Source organism: Penicillium macrosclerotiorum (genome assembly GCF_028827735.1).
Source record: "Penicillium macrosclerotiorum strain IBT 26536 chromosome Unknown utg000001l_segment0_segment0, whole genome shotgun sequence".
Taxonomy (NCBI): Eukaryota; Fungi; Ascomycota; class Eurotiomycetes; order Eurotiales; family Aspergillaceae; genus Penicillium; species Penicillium macrosclerotiorum.
In genome coordinates, this window is record NW_026643081.1 from 2862094 (window position 1) to 2886295 (window position 24202).

The 24202-nt window shown below is 48.8% G+C and overlaps 8 protein-coding genes across 8 annotated transcripts; 4 read left to right on the forward strand and 4 right to left on the reverse strand.

Moving 5' to 3' along the window:
- Positions 1 to 192: 192 nt before the first annotated feature.
- Positions 193 to 1392, reverse strand: N7462_000965 (uncharacterized protein; the record flags this gene model as incomplete). Its single annotated transcript, XM_057072691.1, has 3 exons — positions 193 to 661; positions 720 to 997; positions 1066 to 1392. The coding sequence occupies 3 exons, from the start codon at positions 1390 to 1392 to the stop codon at positions 193 to 195; spliced, it is 1074 nt and encodes a 357-aa protein (XP_056939221.1).
- A 1076-nt stretch (positions 1393 to 2468) lies between these two features.
- Positions 2469 to 4427, forward strand: N7462_000966 (flavin-containing monooxygenase; the record flags this gene model as incomplete). Its single annotated transcript, XM_057072692.1, has 1 exon — positions 2469 to 4427. The coding sequence occupies one exon, from the start codon at positions 2469 to 2471 to the stop codon at positions 4425 to 4427; it is 1959 nt and encodes a 652-aa protein (XP_056939222.1).
- A 3913-nt stretch (positions 4428 to 8340) lies between these two features.
- Positions 8341 to 10106, forward strand: N7462_000967 (sugar porter family MFS transporter; the record flags this gene model as incomplete). Its single annotated transcript, XM_057072693.1, has 4 exons — positions 8341 to 8526; positions 8610 to 9749; positions 9820 to 9999; positions 10041 to 10106. 4 exons carry the CDS (start codon positions 8341 to 8343, stop codon positions 10104 to 10106), a joined length of 1572 nt encoding a protein of 523 aa, XP_056939223.1.
- A 3241-nt stretch (positions 10107 to 13347) lies between these two features.
- Positions 13348 to 14779, forward strand: N7462_000968 (intradiol ring-cleavage dioxygenase; the record flags this gene model as incomplete). The annotated part of the gene is made up of 5 exons (XM_057072694.1): positions 13348 to 13597; positions 13660 to 13815; positions 13867 to 14009; positions 14095 to 14260; positions 14319 to 14779. The coding sequence occupies 5 exons, from the start codon at positions 13348 to 13350 to the stop codon at positions 14777 to 14779; spliced, it is 1176 nt and encodes a 391-aa protein (XP_056939224.1).
- A 714-nt stretch (positions 14780 to 15493) lies between these two features.
- On the reverse strand, positions 15494 to 16888 carry N7462_000969 (uncharacterized protein; the record flags this gene model as incomplete). The annotated part of the gene is made up of 6 exons (XM_057072695.1): positions 15494 to 15816; positions 15909 to 15983; positions 16052 to 16430; positions 16484 to 16588; positions 16644 to 16709; positions 16778 to 16888. The coding sequence occupies 6 exons, from the start codon at positions 16886 to 16888 to the stop codon at positions 15494 to 15496; spliced, it is 1059 nt and encodes a 352-aa protein (XP_056939225.1).
- Positions 16889 to 17539: 651 nt separating this feature from the next.
- N7462_000970 (FAD-binding oxidoreductase) lies at positions 17540 to 19374 on the forward strand (the record flags this gene model as incomplete). Its single annotated transcript, XM_057072696.1, has 6 exons — positions 17540 to 17751; positions 17821 to 18217; positions 18272 to 18362; positions 18430 to 18763; positions 18833 to 19038; positions 19088 to 19374. 6 exons carry the CDS (start codon positions 17540 to 17542, stop codon positions 19372 to 19374), a joined length of 1527 nt encoding a protein of 508 aa, XP_056939226.1.
- A 714-nt stretch (positions 19375 to 20088) lies between these two features.
- Positions 20089 to 22038, reverse strand: N7462_000971 (uncharacterized protein; the record flags this gene model as incomplete). Its single annotated transcript, XM_057072697.1, has 1 exon — positions 20089 to 22038. The coding sequence occupies one exon, from the start codon at positions 22036 to 22038 to the stop codon at positions 20089 to 20091; it is 1950 nt and encodes a 649-aa protein (XP_056939227.1).
- An 870-nt stretch (positions 22039 to 22908) lies between these two features.
- On the reverse strand, positions 22909 to 23757 carry N7462_000972 (uncharacterized protein; the record flags this gene model as incomplete). The annotated part of the gene is given in 3 exon segments (XM_057072698.1): positions 22909 to 23148; positions 23177 to 23560; positions 23578 to 23757. The coding sequence occupies 3 exon segments, from the start codon at positions 23755 to 23757 to the stop codon at positions 22909 to 22911; spliced, it is 804 nt and encodes a 267-aa protein (XP_056939228.1).
- Positions 23758 to 24202: the final 445 nt, after the last annotated feature.

The following is a 24202-nucleotide window of genomic DNA, read 5'->3' on the forward strand; positions in this document are numbered from 1 at the left end:
TGTAGATATTAATAGAGTTCTACATGAATGAAAAATGTTTGTATACTATTTTCGCATTATTTAGCATAGTCACCCGAGATTTATGACGTGTTCGGAGATCAAATAGCCTGACTGAGAAGGCGTAACCTCAATCTACAACCCGATTTACGCAAAAAATATGTGGTAACGTGTGCAGGTCTTAGTATCATCTACCTAAGCTAAAGCTAAAGCCAGGACGGCTGTAAAACCCAAGAGGAGGCAAGAAGGAGATCTGTATGACACTGCAGCCCCAGTCTTGGTGGCACTGGCTCCAGTTTGAGTGGCTGTACTTCCCGAGCCACCCCCAGTGCCTGTCGCTGTCACAACGTTGTCTGTTGATACAGCAGTGACTGCGTGCAGTACAGTACCGTATGTCCAGGTAAAAGTGGCACCACTGACAGGGGTGGACAAAACACCGCCCGTATTGTACATAGTCTCAGTACCGTTGGCTGGAAGGCTGTTTGGCTTATAGAATTCAGTGGTGTCACCCGCATCATCAGAGCCATATCCAAGGTCGCCTGCGCAGTCGTATGACGCTAAATAGGGTCCACAATCCTCCCAGTCATTTGGTTCGAGGAGGGCGCTATACCAAGCATCTGCTCCAAGGTCTGAAGGTTTGGTGTTCGGGCATGTACCCCAGATACTGGAAAATGAGATTTAATAAGAACAAAATTGTGGATCTCGTTCAGTAGAGAACTTACGCGGTGACAAATCCGCTCATAGCACAGCAAGTGCAAGCCCGTGAATAATCTGTAATTTCGTCTACCGTCGAAAATTGAGCAAGGTTCGTTTCATTGTTCACACATTGTGTAAGATGTGCAGATATCAAGTTTTCTTTGCGGTCTATTTTGCCAAGGTTGCAGGAGCATCTAGCGGGAGCATCGTCAGGGGGTGGCCAGAAAGGTAATTGATCCATGTCGGTCTTCGCGCAGAGATTGAGAACATCCTCGACTGTCCTCTGGTATTCGCAAGAATAAACCTGATTTTTTCCCGGAGATGTCAGACCAATAATCTGTGATAATGGATATCGCTTTCTGTCAGCCTTACCTGGTTCCAACAACTTGAGGCAATGCAGTCGATTTGGTTGACACTTTGCACGCACCCACACGCATTAATGCAGTCAATTCCTAGATTAGGGCATTGCGTCGCCATACAGCTAGCATCTCCATTGCAAGAGTTATAGCATTCTTTGCTTCCTCCACTGCAGTTGTTGGCGATGCAACTGGCATAGCTAGTGGCTGCGCTCTTGTAGCAAGTGGCAAGTCCCTTCGAGTCGGCACAAATCGAGGAGTCTTCGAAATATCCAACCTCTTCAGCAATAGTCAGAACCGAACTCCCCAGTAAAGACAAAAGAAACCGTGATTTGAGCCCCATTGTTGTAAATGGCTGCGGAAATGAATGGCCCGGGATGCGGCTTTTAAACAGGGTAAACATAGGTACCTTCGTCCGATAATGCTTTCATGAAACCCAGTTCGGGTTTAGCCGAAGGGTCCAGCGATTCATACCTAGTGCTTACCAGGATTCTCACACCGGCCGAATAGGAGTGGGCGATGTCTTGGCGTTGGATGATCTCCGCTTGTCCGGCGACGGTCTGAAATCGCACCTCGTCTATTATTCCCTGGAGAGATCTGAACTGGGAGTGCCAAGATGAAGGGCAGGAATCGAATTTCGTTGGGCCGATCTGCGATCGCGATTCACCCTTCTCATTGGTGTGTCTACAACGACAGCATTGCTGGTGAAAAGCAAGCAATGGACCGGAGCTTGTTTGAGGCACTGAGACTCCGGGATTCAGCAAACCCGATTTCCCCTTGAGTTGGAGTGGCCGATACCTATCAGAAGCGCCAAGGTTTGCGAAAATTAATCCAAGAAAAACAAGCTCGATGAGCGATTCAGTTCGATCATCGGAAATCATTGTTCCAACTGCTCCCAGATTTTCCAACAGAGAGATAAGCTCGCAGACGGCTGTATTAATCTTAGAAGTGAACAAAGAAGATAGGATAATGTATATTCTTCAAAGAATGAAGAGGTGTGCTGCCCGTATTTCGAGGAGATGACTAGAAGCATAGATGGCGGTCCGTAGCACGCCGCCACACCGTATCCATTCTGACGGGACCTGAGGCTCAAAATAAACATTGTGGCAAACGTTATTTCCTTGAACAAACATCAGCCAAGTAGTTAATCACGTCCACCGCGCTTGCCTGAATCTGTTGATGAATCCATTGAACAATTGACGAGAGGGACAGCACGTGCTGGGCTGTTTCAATTGGAGGTTCTCCCTAGCCAGCAGTTCTTATTTAAATGCATCAATGTCCGAGTCGCAGAGGGCTTTTCAAATCCTCGCCCAGGTCAACCAAAGCCTGCTTAAGCTGTTGGAAAAAAAAACATCTCGACTTCATTGTTAACTCTTCAGTTGACTCTGTTAACATTCAATTCATTTCTCCACACTAACGATGGAGTCTGGTAGCGAGTCCCCTCTTGGCCCCAGCTGTACAGCGCAGCACGCTACTACGAGTCATCACTCCACCCAGGCAAAGCGCATTTCTCAAATCAAAACAAAGTACAAATATGAGCGCGATAAGCGCCTGCGACCAGATGGCCTCCGGCAGTACCTCGATCTGATATATGGGCCAGCAAGCATCGAACCGGGAGATCGAGAAGCCCTCGGCAACCCGCAACTTCTTGACAAGATACACCATCGAGCTTTGATTGTGGGAGCTGGCTTTGGCGGGTTACTATTTGCCGTTCGCCTGATACAAAGCGGATTCTGTACCGCTGAAGAAATTATTTTCATTGATGAAGCTGGTGGCTTCGGAGGCACCTGGCACTGGAACAACTACCCCGGCCTGGAGTGTGATATTGAGAGCTACATCTATATGCCACTCCTTGATGACACAGCGTACATGCCTACCCAGAAATACGTGTCCGGAGTTGAACTGAAAGATCATGCGGATCGCATTGCGAGGCAATTCAACCTAACAGATCGTGCCCTTTTCAATACCCACGTCAAAACATTGACTTGGAATGACCGACTGTTTCATTGGGAAGCTCAAATTCTTCCGGGGTTTGGTATACCGACCATGCTCGAAGCCGACATTGTAATTCTCGCGACCGGTCTTCTCAACTCACCCAAAGTTCCCATCCTGCGAGGTGCACAAACGTTCGAGGGTCACGTCTTTCACTCCTCACGCTGGGACTGGAACTACACCGGAGGAACCCCGGATAGCCCAGACCTAGTGAATCTGATTGATAAAAGAGTCGCTGTGGTTGGAACTGGGGCAAGTGCTGTTCAGGTGATTCCCGAGCTCGCCAACTGGGCTGAAAAAGTCCTAGTTTTCCAACGCACCCCCTCGTCTGTTGACAGGCGTGATAATTGTGTTACCCCATTTTCCATGGGCTTGGAGGCAAATCAACCGGGGTGGCAACGACTGAGAATGGAGAACTTCAACGCTTTTGTGTCAAATGAGTATCCTCTTCCGCAGGTGAATATGGTGAATGATGCGTGGACTCGGATGCCGTCCTGGTCCGCCCTCGGAGGCGGACCTGGAAATCTTCATTCGACATTTTTCCATCAGGTGTTGGATCAAGACTACCTCCGCCAGATGAGACTTCATCACCGCATAGACTCGTCTGTTCAGGATCCTGCTACTGCGGAGGCATTGAAGCCTTGGTACCCAGGATGGTGCAAACGACCGTGCTTCAGCGACACCTATCTTCAGGCTTTCAATCAAGACAATGTGGTCCTGATAGACACTGATGGAATGGGGATTCGATCCTTGACCCAAAATGGTATTCTCTTGGATGACATAGAGTATGAGGTAGATGCGATCGTTCTGTGCACAGGATACAGGTATGGCAGCAGCGTGGACTGTGGCAAGCTGGTCGTTACCGGACGCGGCGGGGGCACCTTGAAAGGAAAATCTACCACCGGGATTAAAACCCTTCATGGTGTCATCAGTCGTGATTTCCCAAACTTGTTCTTCCCAGGACCGTCACAGGCCGGGGCCACAGCAAATCAGATGTATGTGCTCGACCAGCTCTCGATCCATGTCGGGTACATCCTATCGACTGTATCGAAACTTGTTTCGAGTAGCCAGCCTAGCGGAAAGAGCTTGAGATTCTCTATTGAGCCCACTGTGGAAGGCGAGACACAGTGGACTGAGCAGGTTTTGACGCGCGCCTATGGGGTCTCAGGTGTTGCCGATTGCACTCCAAGCTATTTCAACCGCGAAGGGCTGTACGCGAAAGAGGCCGTGAGGCTGACTGTCAGCCAGGCAAGCCATTGGGGAGAGGGAATCAAGGACTATGTTGACCGCATCGAGAGATGGCGAGCAAGGGCCATGCTGGAGGGATTCGAGATCAACACTTGTGATATCCAAGACTCCGAAGAAATGTTTACCATGGATCTTTGATCCATTGGTAAAAGATGGGCACTGGAATTCCCCTGGATACTTTTTGTCTGAAATCGCTCATAACTGTTTGACCCAAGAGCCGGGCTTGGGCAATCCGGGAATTTGTCGGTTCCATGGGCTTGTATTTTTATTGAGGTACTACTAGCTTCACAGGAATTAATCAGCCAAGCTATACGCTCAACGAACAATACACACTAGTCAACAAATTGGAAGACCGACGAGTAACCCCTCTCCGTCCCCACGTTCCATCATGAAAGCGACGGAGCATGCCGAGGGCTTCCTCCGCAATCTGCGAACCCATAGACCCCGACAGGATCCGGGGTCAACGCTCAACGCTACGGCACACGCCGAGCCCCCGGAGAGACAATACGTGGCTTAGACAGAAATCCCCGGATCCCGTTTACCCCGGGACATGTAAGGTTCGGCTCTAACGCAAAGCTCTCACCGGCATGCCAATATTTCGATCGCATGTCCGGTGAAGACGAGTCGGCTTGCCTGGTCGGCAGAATATGGGGCGGGCAGCCGGGGGGGTTCCCACACGCTAGGGATGCCGAACCAAGACCTAGACCCTTGAATTAACTGGGGAAAAAGGCGCCATCCTAGCCCGAGTCGTCCGAAAAACCCTCAATGTCACAATGCCACACATCCCGCCTCATTTTACTTAGGCCGACTGGGCGGATGGTAAAGTCGGGGTCTGGCTTGAGCCAGCCCCAATTGAACCATGATTTGAGAGCCGACAAGATTCATACAGTATTTGCCCTTTTAGTGGAAGTGGGGGGAAGAGGGGGGATTGGTAGAGAGTGGTTTTCGATTTTTCCCCATGGCACTGGCTAGCGTGTCGTTTGATTTTTCCTTGCAAATCTCAGGTGGCCTCATGAGCTTGGTTTTCTTAGGTTGTTTCTTTTCTTTTCTTTCCTTTTTTTTTTTCTCCAAGGAGGCGTTCTTGCTTCGTACCCGCGATGTTACGGTGCCGTGCGGCGATGGAACTCTATAGGGAAAAAGTCGAGAAGGGTACACAGAATCCTGGAATTCTCTGCAGAGAAAGAGCAAGAACAAGCACACGCTGATTACTTGGTCTATCGGTGCTAAGATCGGAGGGAATGCTTGCCCGTCTTTTGACAGTTCGGGTTCTCTCCTTGGATCTCCTCCTGGGGGCGAACTCTTGTTGGCGATGGGAATCTAGTCCCCGTCAAACACGTGGAAATTATCTACGAATCGAGCCACGGGCCCATCGCCGTCCGTGCTCTGTTTTTCCCGCTGGGCCTTGGGATGTTTTTTTTTCTTTTCTTTTTTTTATAACCTTTTCATCTGGGTCGTAGCTGGTAGCTGTCCCAGACTTGGGGCCTTGGTGGCCATTTCTTTGATCGATGCGGGTTTTTTTTAATTTATTATTTAATTTTTGTTTCCCATCGATTCACCGGTGAACAGTCAGACTGTGCCTGTGTCAGACTGTCATATTTCCCGGGGCCAAATGAGGGGGATCACCCCCGGCATTCCTCCAAACCATAATCGCAGCTCAATGTCACACACGGCTTTCTGCTTCTGCGAGATCCTCTTTCCAGCCCTAGGCGAGGGTGAGATCGCGGCGCCAAGCATGCGGCCCTGGCCCACGAATCCCCTCACAGGGGTTGGCCCGATATTAGCCCGACGAGCATGCCCAACCCTACCCGTACGCTCTATCCCGATTTCCCAGGGTTTTGGCGGGCAGGGGCTTGTTGGACCCCAATTTGCGCCGATTAAGCAAATACGGGGCCACATTCTCCCTCTGTCTTGCTCTTTTTCTTCATTGCGGGGCAGCCATTAGGGGCCCCACACGCGGGCGCCTCTTGGGGGATGGGGAGCGACTTAGGGTGACTGACTGACTGACTGAGTGGTTTCGCTGCACGAGAGGTGGGACCCGCGAGCCGAGGGCTGACGGCGTGATTGGCTAGGATCCCCGTGGGCAATTCTGGAAGAGAGCGCGAGAACAGGCAACTGAATGGGGGAAATGGGCATTACAGACTTCTGGGGGCTTCTGGGGGTGGGGGAAGCTGTACAGCACCCTCCGGGGGGCTTACGCCTTGATTCATGCGATTGGGCGAGGGGGGTGGCGCGTTGGTGTAGGCTTGAAGTTGAATGCCTACCATTGTGGTCCTCTCCTATAGAGTATCGAGTGTCACAGGCCAGATGCTGGTCCGCGTGTCTCCTGTCGTGTTCTCGACTTTCCAACCGTCTCGGACGGAAAGGGTTTTCGAGCTTTGGGGGGGGGGGGGGGGGCAACGCCTCCCCGAGACAGAGTCACAGAGTAGGGTTAGGCAGTGTGTGTAGTAGACCGGGACAGTCGCGACCATCGCCCATCGACCAATACCTAGAAACGCTTGCCAAGTCGAGCCGTCGCGGGCACGGGCGCTGCTCGGTCCTGGTTCTACCACTGAACTCCAGCGCCAAGAGAAGTGATTGTTTCGCGATGGCGTTAGGTGGTGGTTTCTTACATGGAAACTGTCTGAGGGCCAAGACTCAGACGGATCATTCCTTTTGATTTGATTATTTGATTTAATTCTTTTTTTGAGTTTGGATTGTTTGGCCTCCGGTGCGACCGAGACCTTCGGGATGTAGACCTGGGGCTATTTCTGTCTACAGACCGACAGACGAACAGACGGACAAGCCCGTTTCCCAGGTGGGTTTCCCTGGTGGTCACCCAGATCGACTCGGCCAACTCGGTATCCTCCAGTCCAAGCCCGGACATGGCCGTCTCGCGCGGTCAGCCGAGCGGCTCACGCGACTCGGGGCAGGCGAAGGGCGGAGTCGCGGCAACGACCAGAATAGCTCATCGCTTTGTCGGGGGCCCGAGTCGAGTGCGCTATAGGGGAATAGTGGCACCGAGTCCTAGCACCGAGTCCTAGTCAACGTGGTCACGAACAGGTGAAAAAAAAAAAAGCCGAAGAGGCAAAGAAGAGGAAAAGAGCCCAAAAAAAGCTGTGGCGCAGCGGCTGCCGGAGAAACCACCAATCAAGCGCCGCAACGCCGCGGAGTCGTACCCTGAAGCGGCGCGAGTCTCCGGAGCCGAGGAACAAGCGCAACGAAAAACAACCAAAAAACAACCAAAAAAACCCAAAAAAAGCCCTGACCCAAGCAAAGGGTCCCTTTCCCCACGAAAGAAGTCGGCCTGGACCCGAGCCTCTGTTTGGCTGGCCTCGTTCAGCACCCCTCGATGCTCACATGGCACTCCAATCATTTCGCCCGTTCCTTCGGTTTAGCGTCCAACCCATGTCTGGTTCAACCAACCGGCGGCGGCGTCTCGCCTACCTACGGCTTGATCCGTGCAGACCTTCCCCGGTTTCCTCTACCCGCATGGCTTGGTCCCTTCATTTTCATGGTGTTTTCAGGGTAGCGTGTCCCGCATTAGTCTCGATTCGATCTAGCGATGGTAGGATCTCAGCTCAACCGTCCGACGCTCTTTTTTTTCGAGTCACTCGTCGGGAATTGCACGGGTCGCAACCTCACGGTCCAATCTGCGTGCAGAGCCAGCCGAGTCTAGCACCATCCCCGGCCGTGTCTAGAAGCCGAGAGTGGCCAAAATCCGTAATCAATTACTCGGCCATTCCATACACGGTACACACGATGGGGACTGTATCGTATCGGGGCTTTGCGTGCCCACCCCCTGCCCTGTCGAGCCTGGGGATCTGGGGTGTCGGATCCTGACAGGAGCCCTCAGTCTGCAGAATATAAACCGCCTTCGTTTCCCCCTCTCGTAGTGTCTTTGTTCCTATCCTTGTCTATTCTACTTCTCGATCGACTATTCACACTTCTTTTTTTTAAGCCTTTTGGTCTCACCCTGCACGTTACTACTTCTACTACTTCTACTACTTCTACTACTACTACCACCACCACCACCACTACTACTACACCTCACACCGCAGAGAATCTTTCTGCAATGCCTGGTGGAACTGCTTCCCCCTCGGGCAGCGTCGACGCCCTGCGCGTCGAGGCCCCGGTCACCCTGAAGACGTACCTGATGTGCGCCTTCGCTGCCTTCGGTGGTATTTTCTTTGGATATGATTCTGGATATATCAGCGGTGTCCTGGGCATGGACTACTTCATCACTACCTTTGAGAACCTCGTAAGGCAAATCTGCTCTACCCTGGAGAGGGATTCCCGCAAGTGACACACATACTGATATCATTTTCTTTTTGCTCTTGACAGGACCAAGCAACCACTCCCACGGATCTGTTCGTCGTCCCGTCCTGGAAGAAGTCGCTGATCGTCTCTATTCTCTCTGCTGGAACTTTCTTCGGTGCCCTGATTGCTGGTGATCTGGCCGATTGGTTTGGTCGTCGGACCACCGTTGTTGCTGGTTGCCTTATCTTCATCATTGGTGTTGTTCTCCAAACTGCCTCCTCCAGCCTGGGCTTGCTGGTGGCTGGTCGTTTGATTGCTGGATTCGGTGTTGGCTTCGTCTCGGCCATCATCATTCTTTACATGTCCGAGATTGCTCCCCGCAAGGTGCGTGGTGCCATTGTCTCGGGCTACCAGTTCTGCATCACTATTGGCCTGATGCTGGCTTCCTGCGTCGACTATGCTACTGAGCACCGCAGCGACTCCGGATCTTACCGTATCCCCATTGCCCTGCAGATGCTGTGGGCTCTGATCCTGGGTACTGGTCTGCTTCTGCTGCCCGAGTCTCCTCGTTACTTCATCCGCAAGGGTGACAAGGCCGCCGCTCGCGCTTCCCTTGCCCGCATCCGTGGTCAGCCCGAGGATTCTGAGTACATCGAGCTGGAGCTCAACGAGATCGACGCCAACTTCCAGTATGAGACCCAGGTCATCCCCCAGGGTGGCTACTTCCAGTCATGGTTGAACTGCTTCAGCGGCAACATCTTCCACCCCAACAGCAACATTCGCCGTACTGTCCTCGGTACCTCCCTCCAGATGATGCAGCAGTGGACTGGTGTCAACTTCGTCTTCTACTTCGGTACCACTTTCTTCAAGCAGCTGGGCACCATTCAGAACCCCTTCCTGCTGAGCATGATCACCACCATCGTCAACGTGCTGTCCACTCCCCTGTCCTTCGTCGCCATCGAGAAGATCGGTCGTCGTCCCCTTCTCCTGTGGGGTGCCCTGGGCATGGTTATCTGCCAGTTCATCGTTGCTATCATTGGCGTTACTGACGGCGATAACCCCCACGCTGTGTCGGCCATGATTGCTTTCATCTGCATCTACATCTTCTTCTTCGCCAGCACCTGGGGCCCCGGTGCCTGGGTCGTGATCGGCGAGATCTTCCCTCTGCCCATCCGTTCTCGTGGTGTTGCCCTCTCCACTGCCTCCAACTGGCTCTGGAACTGCGTATGTCTTCCCCTATTTATCCTCTCCACAACGCTCTGGACCAAAGCTTTCTGACTAACATACCTCGCAGATCATTGCCGTCATCACCCCCTACATGGTCGACGCCGACCAGGGCAACCTCGGTGCCAAGGTGTTCTTCATCTGGGGCTCTCTCTGCACCTGCGCCTTCGTCTACACTTACTTCCTCATCCCTGAGACCAAGGGCCTCACCCTGGAGCAGGTCGACAAGATGATGGAGGAGACCACCCCCGTACCTCCGCCGGCTGGAAGCCCCACTCCACCTTCGCCGAGGAGATGGGTGTCACCTACGACGAGAAGAAGGTCGAGACTGCTGTCGTCTCTCAGGTCGAGGTCTAGGCTCCTGTCTTCCATGGTCCCCTCTGACTCTACTTATCTGGACGCCTGCTTGATTCACAGGTTGTCTCGTCTTTGACTTGCAAGCTGGCTGGTTCCGTTGTTTTGTTTAGCGCAAATACCAAGGTGTCATGCGTTTACGTATTTTATGTCGCTGTTCGTTTGTTGATATATTAATGGATGTTGATGAATTGTATTTATACATATAATCTAAATTCTTGAATACCCCAAACAATCAGTCTCCTTCTATTAGTAACTTCGATAGACAGCTAAACAATTTCCTTCTCCCTGTACTTCGGGAAGCAGTCAAAAGATGATTAACCTAATTACTCGATTGATGGAAGCGGGGTTTGCAGACACTACCTGAGCACATTTTCTCATTCCGATGAACCATCTCATGGCAGATGATATCCCTTGTTGCTGCCGCTGTGCAATATACGTGTGATCCTGAAACGAAATTCCGATCCTGGAAGCACAATTTAACCGAATCTAGCAGTGTCACAGCATGTATAACTAACTTCCCCTGATCACGGAAAAGCGGACCTGATGTCCCTTTTGCTGGATGTATTTGGGCTTAACTCGACCAAACCGTTTAGAACTCATTCACAAAATTGTAATCAACGCCACTTTGTCTTTGAAAAGGGGGCGTGCTTGATTCCATTGACCCGATTGAGATGACAAGGCAAGATACAGTGGTCGGAGATCTGGTGGACTGGTTTAAACTCACATGCCTGCTCCTAGAATATTAGACGCATGTTCATGCGCTTTATGAACTAGATAAATTTATCTTCAACCGCTGCTTGAAGTGTTCCTTCCGACTCGGCAGAGGATGTCGATACGACCCACTTTACGTTCGTCATCAATGAGTTACTGCAGCAGGGTGTTAACCTATTGGCAGCGAGACATACAAAATCAGTCCTTTGTTCATCGTGCTCATGATAGGTGCTCTCCACTTTCCTAGAATTTCCTTCTTCAGCGGGCGATCTGACTTCATTCCGATCATCAGACCCAACTTGACCAGATTTTCCGAAACGAAAACCCCCCAACTTCACGGGGCCCTTCAATTCTTGAATTCCATCACAATCTCTCTGATAGTCTATCCTTATCATTTGATGCTTGAGAAAAATTATGGTGTCGCAAGGCTTTCGGCGAATATTACTGGAAGTCAAAATATTCCGCCGCTGTATGTAATTGAGCGATCTACACAGGAATCATATGTACCTCTACGCGCAAGCCAAACAATGTGTCTGGAAATTTCTCATGACCATAACACAGAACACGGATTTAATTCTCTCCATGTATAATGTCAATATAACCGATCCATTCCCTACTGAAATCCTTCCTGAAGGTTGGAAAATACAGATATGGTATTTCCACTATGATGAAATTTGTGAGGTATTTACACTGCATGTTAACTAACCTAAGATGCTCCCAAAATATTCTAGGCTCCATTCTTTAGATCATCAACCGGGCGGCCAAGCGCGCTTCGCAATCTTTCTAAGATACAAGAAAATTCCGCCGATAGATTTTTTTTCCTCCCTCCTCTCTTTCATACAGCAATTCTAGTGGTGACATGGACATGTGGCTTTTCAGGGGGATAAATATTTATCCTACTATTTAATGTCGAGCTTCCCCCGACTCGAATGGCCGGGATTTGCGATCATTTCATATGTTTAAACATGAAATCAAGCAGGAATTTTACTTTCAAATATAGTCAAAGTAACATTCTACGTGATGAATCATGTTCTTTTTGAATCTTTTTGAACCGCACATATTCGGTTCAGGCTGGTGCCTTCCGACTCCCAACGTTTTCAAACAATTGCCCTATGTGTTCAAGCACGGTTGAGCGCCAAGCAATTGCTCGCGCTACTCGTGTGATAGGGGCATAGAACTTGGCAAACGGCATAGCGAGAACACTGAACAAGACAACCTGAGACCGTGTTTCTTACCAAAAACTACTTCGACCGGTGCGTTTTGAGTGCAACTTGGCTACTCCTGCTCGGTTGCCCGTCACAAAACGTTCTCGGCGGTGGAGGATCTTCGGGCAAGCAATGCCAAGCCATCTTGGCGAAGTTTTTCCACGACTATATCGCATTGTTCATCCACAACGGTTTCACGTTGGGAGAGCATTGAGAAATATCTCCGGGCGTAGATATTGAGTTACACTTGGCACAGTCCCAAAATATCGAGAACGGCATTCTAATATGTTTCGTCTTGCCGGAATATCAGTGAAAGTCCAGGACGACGGGGATGCCAAGAAGGGGTACGTGTACGGGTACGTTGCCCGGGGAGTTTCCAAGAAGCCGGGAGCTTCACCACGGTCCTTGAGCTAATGATGCCATTGATGTGGTGATGATCGGCATACTGCCTAGGACCTATCCTATGCCGAGCATTTGTCAACAATGAAGGCCTGGAGGTCCGCGCCACCCGTGACAAAGCTGGAACGGACATTGTGATCAAACTAGGATTCACGATTGGGCCCAACCTGAATTGGAGAGCACCGACAGTGCTCCAGGGGTGTCCACCCACGTCAAGGTCCCCCGAGAGGGCTGAGGCAAGGATGTGTGAGACGGGCGTGCAGTGGCTAGCCGGATAGCGCCTCGTCACCACTGCAGATCATCGGGTCCTCCACTTACCGGGTTCTATGTTGTACAAATGGACCCTATTATCACTCATCCCTAATTCTCCGCGTGGAGAATGTTGCAAAAGAATCTCCTTTGCACCGGCTTGGCAGCAGGCACATGCCATAATTCAACCGTGATTCATCATCTGCGGAATATCTTTCCAAGGCCAGATCAAGCTGAACGGTGCCGCCCCAGTCCGCAAACTTCCGCGGCCAATGAAGAGAGCACATCACAAATCAACCTGAATCCGAATCCACTGCCCAGACTCTATTGAAAGGAACTCGATATGGCGGCGCTTGCTCCGCTGCGGGACCTGGAAACGACCCAGTTTCGGTTCGACCCTGCCCGCTGAATAACAGAGAGCTCCTGATTTGCGGATGTCGAAGGAAGTTTCTCCATATCGATCTTTTACAGTATCATTGAGATGAATGAGGTAGGAGGATTGCGTTTTCCACCATCGGCGAGGCCTCTGCCAATTATTGGCATCTTGGGAATATAAAGAGGGCGACTGTCCAACATGAAATTGTCTTCACGAACATCATTAAATCAAGACCTTCTGGGCTCACAATCTTTTCTTTCGAACTCCGTAATTGATTTGAGTTATTTGATATATACAAGTCATGGTTCACCTCTCTGCTGTCGTCAGCGCCGGCCTTCTCGGTTTGGCGTCTATCGCATCTGCTCATCCCGGCCATGATCACAAGGCCGAGGCCGCTGAGCGCCGCAATTTCGTGGAGAACGCCCAATTGCAGACTCGCAGTCTGTCCCAGTGTGCTTCAAAACTCAAGGCTCGTGGTCTCGAGAACAAGAATGTTGCCCGCCGTGAGAATGCCGTTCAGCAGCTCCGCCGTCGTCGCGGTCTCAATACTGGTGCGTGTTCAAAAAGCGGTCAGAAGCCCTTCAATTGTGTCTCTGTGCTAAATCTACTGTAGCTGCCAAGTTTCTCAAGGCTCGCGATCTTGACAGCGTCTTGAGCACTTCCCACAAGTCTAACTTGACCAATGTCGACTTCTCGACCGACCCCAGCGTTCTGTTCGGATCTGAGGCCACCTGCATTTTGGCTCCCGATGTCACTCAGGGTCCATACTGTAAGTTGACCATACCCAAACTATCTACTCAACTGATCTAATTCCTTATAGATGTCACCGGTGAACTCATCCGTGAGAACATTGTTGAGTCCCAGGGAGGCGTTCCCTTATACATGGACATCCAGTTGATTGACACCAACACCTGTGAGCCCCTGCCAGATGTCTACATGGATCTCTGGCACTGCAACTCTACTGTAAGTCAAAAACCTCTAATACTACAGTTAACTGAAAAGAAACAAATGTTCTGTGAAATAGTGAGACTGAGAGTTCTTGGTATAGGGTGTCTACTCTGGTATCCAGGCCAGCGGCAACGGCGACTCGTCCGATTCTTCCAATCTTGATGCCACTTGGCTCCGCGGTATCCAGGCTAGCAACAGCGATGGTATTGTTCAATTTGAGTCTATCTTCCCTGGTCACTACACTGGCCGCGCTACTCACATTCACGGTATGAACTTCTTCAGTATAATAAGTTCACGGAAGTTTGCTAATTATGATTTCATTAGTCCTGACTCACCCGGCCAACGAGACCTATGCTCAGGCAAATGGCACCATCAACGGTCTCTACTCTTCTAGCACCTCGCATGTCGGCCAGCTTTTCTTTGACCAGGACCTGATCACTGAGGTTGAGAAGACTTCTCCTTACTCGACTAACACCCAGGACCTGACCACCAACTCCGAAGATAGCATCTTGTCTGAGGAGGCTGACACCATCGATCCCTTCATGGAATACGTTCTCCTGGGCGATGACGTCTCTGATGGCATCTTTGCTTGGATCACTGTCGGTGTTGACAGCACCGAGGATAGCGACGTGACCCCTGCTGCTTACTACACTGAGGAGGGTGGGGTCGAGAATGAGAGCTCTGGTAGCGGCATTGGTGGTGGTGGTGGCGGCGGTGGTGGTGGTTCTGCCCCCGGTGGTTCCGGTACTACCAGTGCCAGAGGTGGCCACAGCACTTCTTCTTAAATGATCGAATGGTCTACGGGAATACTATCCTCTTGGATGGCTCCATATCAGATGCTTTGCCTTAGATACGGTTTCTATCTTGAGGCTTTGGATACTGTTCTTCTAACTTTTATTCCATCCTTGTCTCCGAATTCAACCTCTGTCGTGTTTATTGCCTACAGTGATTATACGTTATTTTTGTAACAAAATTTGCAAGGCTCTAGCCTAATCATATGCAACTCTGTCAGTAACACTGAAGAAAAATTTCATGCTATGAGGAGGGCGTAATACGTATGTCGTCTCAGAACAATATTGGGCCCCGCAGGAATTCAAAGTGCGCATCCTACTGCCAGATATTTGTTCTCTTCTCCCTCAGGCTCGCTCCGTTTACCGATCAATTCGCTCTACTCATGATTTTAGTCTTAGAAAATATCACTCGTTATTGAAAACAATTCTTTCCTTCCAGATCAAGACACATGCACCGAGTTCGTTTATTTCTTTTATTATTAAGAGCCCCCTGGCCTCAAAAGCCCGTCGGCCCCTCCATTTTAGGCTAGCTAGCTACTACGTCCAAATTTTTTTTCTTATTCTTATCCTCTCTAGAAAAGAAATGCAAGGTATCATCTGGAAATAAATGGAGATCATATTGGACCTAGGAAACAAATATCATGAAAATAGCTTCAATATTTCAATATAATAAATCGTGATGGCTACTGAGGCCTTGAAAACAACACATTATAAGCGTGCTCCATAGGGCGTCTCAATGATTCGCTCGCAGCTCTCACTCCGACTAATCTCAACCGTCTTATGTATAGCATTAGGCTTCGTGCTGCCTGCATTTCGCGAGGTCCAAACTGAATTCTCCAACTGATAACTTCTTTCATCAGGGTTTGCTCCTATTCCTGCACCTGAGTATCCTTCGCTGTAGCCGTAGCTTTTCTGGGTAGTTCCAAAGATACGCTGTAAAACGGTAAGCTTTCGGAGTGTGGGGAGTGATCCGACCATGAGGCCAATGTTGTATTCGACCAGCATCCATAGAAGGGACTTTGCGATAGAATCTATTTATAAAAGGTTTTAGTCAAATGAATTTTTCTCACTGCTGGGCAAGAGAGGGGAAGAGAAGAAGGGATCCAAGTCTCTGGGCACGCACATGTATAATCAGTGGTATTGTTTTGATAAGCCAGTGTAGGAAGACGAGCAAGGGCTGCAGCGCAGCTCAGAATCCCTGTGTGAACGAATTTATTGGTCAGTAACCTGCCTAGTGCGGTTTGCATTTGTATTCAGATAACCTACCGAGGCCAAAAAGAGCTGAGATAGACAAACGACGTTTTAACGGCATTTGCAGCTTCCAAACACTGGGCATCGGCAGAACAATGATCGCCACATCCACCATAAACATCAGCACACATTGATACATTGTTATTCCAAACAATGCATCGTTTGAAAGGCATTTCTTGTGTTTGATTGAAGAGTCCCAGGTGGCTTGAACAGGGATGCACTGAAGTATCATCGCGATTTCACCGGAGATTGTGAATAGTGCCAGGAATATGATCAACCCCCATCCCCAGTATCTTACACACTGCACAGGGAAGACTCGCATAATGAATGCCAGAAGACTAGTCTTGACCATTGAAGCGACCAGAAGATATACGGCGTTTGCAACGTAAACAATCTGCATATGACTGTCAACCTCGACCGTGATAGAAGGTGCAACGGGGGCCTTACCATTTGCATTGTAGGTAAATCCTCCAAAGGAACAATTGCTTGATGATATCCCACTCCATAGTAAGTCACCACGACTGCTAGTACATCAAAACCCAGTACCAGGATCTGAACAATGCCGCCAGTTAGTATGTTTATTGTAGGATAATAATTCCATACGCACCAGGGCAACAACAACACAGTAGTCATCAAGTCCAAACGAGTGTAGGACGAATTTTCTCAGATATAACTAGTCAAGTCTGCTGTCAGTTCAAGTCTATGAAAGTCTGGAAGATACAAGGACAGCAGAACACCTACCCGGGTTCCACACACTAGAATCATCAGACCAGCTAATGCAAGAGAAACGCCGCGCACTGTATTGGCAAGAGGCGAAGACCCCTCCATCATTGTAGGAGAGGTATCAGTCATGATGGATCTCGGATGGCCCGGATTCTCATCTAGCCATTGACCACGCAATCCTCGCAGGACACATTCACAAGAAGTACAAAAATATGGGGGAGCGCTGCTTCCTAAGGAAATACCGACAGGGGGCCAGAACGCCTCTCGGCTTTTGTCAGGGATTTTAACCCAGATCTTCCATGGACCCCATAAGTAGAGGTCCCCTGGGAGCGCCGGGCCCGCTGGAGGCGAAAAAGCGAAGAGATTCGTGGCTGACGAGCTACCAGCCGTCCTGTAATCCTTCGCGCGAAACGTCTTGAATAAGTCGCGCCATGGTCAACTCTCCAGGCTGCCTTAACTTGCAAAAGGAAGGATGGTGAATCTTGGCTGGTTGAAAGCGCGGGAAATGGGGCCGGAATAACGGTCATCCTGAGCTGTCAACAGTCCCCACTCAGGCGATCTATACTCCATCTGGTTCGTGCGACGACACTAACTCGAATAGTGTCCTGTCAAAACCCCATTCACCATTCCAGCAGCCCGGTTATGCAGCACAGCAAAGAGAGTTCTTCTTCACAATGGCCTTATGCTGTGCACGATTGTCTTGTCGCTGAATGATCGATAAGAATGATCATTTCCTTCGTGCTCGCAAAGACCTGACTACCAATTCCAATTCCTCTCAACATGGATGTTGCATGTCTCCTATCAATTTTACAGCTTACTCCTGAAAAGGTGGCGGCTGTCGAGCCCATACTATCGCAGTTCCACGCGCTGAAGGATTGCGAGAAAAATGATCGCCGCTTAGCTACCACTGAAACGGTTTTCCCCCTGGTCTTTGGAGAAGATGCTAGTGTTCGGACCGATCCTCATTTCTCCGAACGCAACAACACTGTCTGGTTAGACATGCCCTACTTCACCCGCATTTCATGAGAAGGTCTTCTGAAACGTAATCAAATCCATGACAGGTCTCTCAATTGTCAACTCACCCCTGGTGTGATCGTCGTTCCCCGCACAAGCGAAGATGTCGGCAAAGTGCTCGCTCTATGCCGAGGCCTCGATGTGAAATTCTCCGTCCGCGGCGGTGGTCATCTCCAAAATCCAGGATTCACTAGTAACGAGGATGGAGTCGTGATTTCTATGAAGAATTTCAAGGCCGTTACTGTGTCGGAGGATCAGTCGAAGGCCGAGATTGGCGCGGGTCTGACCTGGTTGGAAGTGTACCGAGAGCTCGAGCCCCATGGGGTCGCCGTCACTGGAGGGCGTGTCCCTTCAGTTGGCGTACCTGGCTTGCTCTTGGGAGGAGGTCTTTCTTTTCAAAAGGGCAAATATGGCCTCAGTTGTAATGGCGTTGTGGAATACGAGGTAATGCGACTCTGAAAGGTACCAGCATGATACCAATTACTGACGATGGTGAAGATTGTTCTTGCCGATTCTACGATTGTCAAAGCAAATGCCAATGAAAACAAAGACCTGTTCTGGGCTTTGAGAGGTGGAGGTTCCAATTTTGGTAATACCCTTGCCCTTCATACCTGTCTTTAAAGGCTGGCTCCGTCTAACTAACCATGACGGATAAGGCATCGTCACAAAATTCACCATGACGACGGTGTCCAACAAAGTATGGGCTGAAGGTCGAGTCTTTGCGCCAACCGAAAATAATAAACTATTTGAAGCTCTCATGCGCTTTCATCAGGATGCCGAGAAGGACACAAATGCTTCATTGATTTTCAACTCCGTCCAGGAAGCGACCCTGTTGGTATTCATCTACGCCGAGCATGCGGATAAGCGACCGGCTGTCTTTGATGCTTTTGAGGGAGTCGATTTTGTTGCTCAAATGGTACCTGGCAACAACTACACAATTTTCCAGATTGTAAATGGATTTGAGAGTGTGACTGCAACCGAGCCCAAGAAGTACGCTCTTCACCCCAAAATACCCGTGTTGCTGAAGCTCTTCTGACACTTACGGCCTCTCTTGGATAGCCATGATATGCGAACTATGTCGAGTTTGCCCGATCTAGAGGTTTATAATGCCGCCAGCGAATGCCGCTACCAGCAGGAAGAAGTAATCAAAGACATTCCTGGTGCTAAAATTACCTTCACTCTCCAGCCAATTTCATCGAACGCTATAAGGACCACAAATGCCGGTGCTGGTTCTCCGCTGGGCATTACGGCAAAAGCTCATCAATGTACTTCTAATGCGCATCGCCTGCTGATTCTCGAGCTAACATCAAATAGGGTTCCTTCTTATGACTGAATGGACAAATCAAGAGGATGAGGCCACTGTGCGAGACGCTGCTCGTAAAATTATTGACGCGGCCGAAGTCGTTGCGAAAAAGAACGGGACCTTCCTTGATTTCAAGTATGCAAACTATTCCTCTCGGGACCAAGACCCTCAGTCAACTTACGGCGACACAAATCTCGCGAAGCTGAAAGATGTTGCGAGGAAGGTCGATCCTTCTGGCGTTTTCCAGAACCTTCAGCATGGCGGTTGGCTGGTGAGTCGAACCGGAAACAAGGAATAACATGAGGAACAAGAAAAAGACCCCGGTTATCAATTACTCAATTACTGCTGCCGTAAGGCGAGAAATGAGGAGATGCTACTACCTTTGTGTGACTGGATATGCCCCCAACGTTTAGAAGATATGAAACATAATCTTCAGCTACCCAGGGAGCACCCCAAGAGAAAGTTATATGTCACCACGAAACGTCCCTTGCACCTACTGAATATTAGTATATATGAGAAAATTCAAGAATTTCTACCATAAGCTGTACGGATGACGATGTCTTCACTACTTCCGATTGGCGCGGCAATTGGTGGTTCACAGCCGATTTCATCGTCGTTAGACATTTCAGTTAGCCGTTTAAGACATCGTAGACCCAAGCAGTTTGAAATCATAAAAGAATCGGGGCACAATGTATTGAAGGAGAAGTGCAAGAAGCTTTGCTAAGTTTCCCCCAATCCCGAACTTTATCTCTCGATGTAGCTGCTCTTCACCAAACCGAGCAAGCCTTCTTATCTTGCAGTAAATATTGTGCGAGTCAAGAGAAGAGAAAATGAGTCTTACTTTTTTCGCGTGAGTATGTTCAAGGGGTTCTTTTACCATACTTCGAGACAAATAAAAACGACAACTTGGATAGCGAACACCGCGCATTAATTACCCTCACGACAACAAGCGAAGTCGATATTAAAATACGTTTATAGCTCCAATTATCAATGACAGCATCAAATACCGTGATTAAATTTCTAAATCTTCATCAAATGATGCGTCATCCGATCCTTCAATTGGCGCATAGTTCATATCTTCACTTGAAATCTCATTTCCTACTTTGCTGTTAACAAAGGCTCGACCTTGACTCGATGTTTGAGCTAGGGTTTCGCCTGCCGCTTGACTCTCAAGTCGAGATGCATCTTGAGTGATGAATTGATGGGAGTCATTTTTCGAAAGTTCTACTCGAAATGCAGGCCGGGTGGGTGTTGGTTCGCTTCTATTTATCCCCACTAAGCCTAGTGTGATATCGTCTCTTGGACTCTGTGTTTCATGAACATATGATGTATCCTCGTGGCTTGCGTATTGACTTTGCCTCTGGGCTTGGCCAAGTGTTTGTCGCTGCGATGATTGGTTTTGCACGTAAATCTTTTCGTTCAGAGCCCTACGGCTCAAAACTTTCTCCAAGGTTTCTAGATACAATACATCGTTCGCCGTCGTTGTTGGCTGATGTAGCATGTATCGAATAGCAGTTTGTATTCCGGATATAGCTTCCATCGATGTAGGTATCATTTCGTGTGCAGGAATCGGGATGAAAGGATCATCGAGAAAGGAAGTGTCAACATTTTGGTTATACCAACTCATCTCATGGGACCGTTCAATGAACTCCTCTTCCACGGGATTCAGCCATTCCTCTAGACTTTGCGAAACCTCCCCATTCACCATAAAAGAAGCAATTTTTTCATATAGATCTTTCATTTCTGGCAGTTTTGGCGCAGAGAGATAATTGACACAGGGGTCGATGAGGGTGCTTTTCCGAAAGGCTTTATAGATTGTTCCATTTGCAACATCATGGCGCCAGTTTCGAGTGATCCAGCAGAGTGCATGGTAAAGGCTCATCTTACAGATAGGACTCTGACCAGATTCAAAGCCAGCGACTATATAATTGAGCCATCTTTTTCGGTAATGCTGCTTTAGATGCTGCATGATTCCAAGTGAAAGCGGCTGGCGCACTGTTGGGGCATTGGCAGGTTGTGCCGGCAAATTCGCAGGGAAAAGCTGAATGTGTACATTTGGTGGTGGTGGTGTTGTCTCGACAGCTGTCACATGAATGTTAAAGTCATCTAGCAGCAATAGGACTCGTCTGGAGGTACCAATATGTTGGTAAAAATTTAAGAGCCACTCTGACATGATTTGGGGTGTTACCCAAGCAGGAGGGCTGTGACGCCACTCGCAGTCCAAGGCTTTCAGGTTGACTCCCTTAAGGGCATCCGGATTACTCTTGTGACCAATCACCCAAAGTGGAAGACGATCGGATCCAGTGCAATTGGTGCACACCATCAAGCAGATCCGCGAGCGGTCTTTGTTGAGCTCATGACTCGGGCTACGAGATGCATCGAAGGGAGCTCTTCGCCACATCAAGCCCGTTTCATCCATGTTATATATATTATCTTCTTGGAACTCTCCACAAAAAGTACGAAGTACATGGAGCTCTTTGCGTCGATTTTCGGGCACCGCAGGGGCAGAGCCCTGGTTTTGTGCCTCTATAAGGCGAGCTTGATGCCGTTGCTTGAACTTCCATAACCATCCCTGACTGAATTGAGGGCCAGGGAAATCAACATATTCAGGAATATTTTTGAATATCTCATCTGCTTTGTGAAGAATCTGCTCGCCACTCACTGCACCTCCAATTTGGGCATCTTTGAGCCAATCCGACAAACGCTCATCTAGAATTGGCCACTGGGATGGCCGGTGACGGAGCCTGCTCGATGGAGCTGTAGTATCAAGATAATCATATTTCTTTGACAGGATGGTGGATATAGTAGATTGAGTCAGTCGCCGACCGTAAGTTTGCTCAAACCAGGCAACGCTGGCCGCATGGGTGGGACGGGGCTTTTGGCTCCTTTGCCAAACCCGAAGAGCCTTTTTCTGTACTTCCGGGATGCTAGCTCGGGTTCGAGACCCAGGGGTACTACTCATTGTGCAGAGGGTACACAATAGTAAAGCCGGTCCCTGATATTGGTTGGGAATTTACCCATATTTTAGGCCAAGAACTTGATAAGAGTTTTCGAGTTAAAGGGGCTTCGTTGACGTCGCGCGTCTTGGCACCTAAATTAACTCTCTAATACTGTTCACCGCCTTCACTCACCTCGATTGGAAGATATCCTTCGGAGCGCAGTTTAAAGATATAGCTTCAAATCTCCGATAGGGAGAATTATAATTTCTTTAATCTCTTCCCTTAGACAGTGTTTAGTTTCTCATTAGGAGACCGGCCTCTGTCGTGATGTGTGGTGGTAGTGTTGGCTTGTTCGTTGATCCTTCTTATCCTGTCTGTATATTAGGCTTGCCGACGAGCGCCCTAGTCTATACAGTCCTTCTTATCACGGTAAGCAACGCTATACAATCAATAGTACCTACGATTAGTAGTTTGAAATCTGATGAAATAGGAGGAATAAGTAAATATAGAGATATATATATAATTTATACAATATTTGAGCACCACTCTTCAGCCCCAACGATAGGTTGATAATCGCATCTTCCTTAGGCTTACTCGAGAAAATCATTGATACATATTCTGTATCATGATTGCTTTGTTCAATACTCTTTTGCGCGTACAGATTGTTTATACAGCTCCATTAAATCTCTGGGCCGAGAATCTGAACGATAGCCTCGTCCGCGGCACCTTTCAACCTCATTTTAGGGCTGAGTGTCAATTTAGATCCTTGTCCCGATACAAAATACCTCACTTGACTTGTTAACCCAACATGAGCGTTGAATAAAGACATATTCAACTGTTAGAGTAGTTGAATTTGAAGAGTCAGAGGACGATTCAAAGACAGATGCCCTGTCTTATCCAACACAAGAGTCTATCCTTGGCAGCGGAATCTGTGCCAATGTGATCGTGATATGTGAGAGAGAGCGGAACAAATTTGCACGTAAATTGGAATTGAGACGTCCATCTTCCCACGTATCCGAAAGCATTCTGCCTTGCGATGGTTTGATGTATTCAATCAGGATATAGCCCATCCCTAGAGACTCTGCCTCATCAATTCTATGTGATACATAGAATGAGGAGCATAGGTAACCTAACTATTTTAATACAGCGCGTCGAATGTACTGGATTCAACGGGCAAAAAGAGGCATATTCTCGAGAAGTGTAAACTGCAACGAAAAGCACAGCGGAAAAAATTCGTACAGTTTTTCTATTCGAAAATCCAAAAACATAAAGGCGCGGAATTGGATTTTCTGGACAGTTTTCTTGGAGCCATGCATATCTACCGGTTTTACAGCGGATATTCTCATCCCAATTACCGGGACAGGTCTCCTCATCAACGCGGTATGGCAAAGGGAATCGAACCATGACTTGTTGCTCCAATGTTTGGTCTCTTTCATCAACATCGACGCGGATGCAGACGTTGAAGCTGCCATCTATCCAGTCCTCTACTTCAGCAAGATGGCACGAAGTACCCGAAGCCAGGCCAAGATTTCGTGCTACAATCACCTTGATTAGATGCCGACCTCGATTAGATGCCGATTTCGATACAAATGCGCAAAATATCGAATCTTCTCGTCTTGATATATGAGTTCTTGGGGAATATTGGCGTCTTGCTGCTTTGCAAAAGAGGACGTGATTTCGCCGTGAAGCAAGCGACGTTGCCTGAATTGTCCTAGCGAACCATGGTCTTCGTCTTGAGACATTCTTATAAATTCGTCAATCGTCTGGGAGCAGTGAGAATATCAGAAAACAAGGGCGGTGGTGGAGGAAAAGGAGGCAAAATGTCAGTTCGGGGAAACAAGACTCCTTTGACAAGGATGGATAAGAATACCCCTGACATTCGTACCGGGGGAGCATCAACTTGTTGAAGACCTCCATCTCTTCTGGTCGACAGATATCTGAGGCACATAATCTCGAGCACTTTTCGAAGCTCTGTCAAAATCGATAAATGCAATCCTCCGATCGCGGACAGTAGAAATTGCACCGATGGGTAGCCCCGTGTCGGACTCCTAATCATTGAATAGAGCATACTACAATCACCGTGGCTCATTGCATTGAATCAAGCCTAATTTTTTTTACCTGTTCCTATAATTAAGCTTGCTAATAATAAAGTGCTTTAAATACATATAGACCTGATCGATGCAGTTT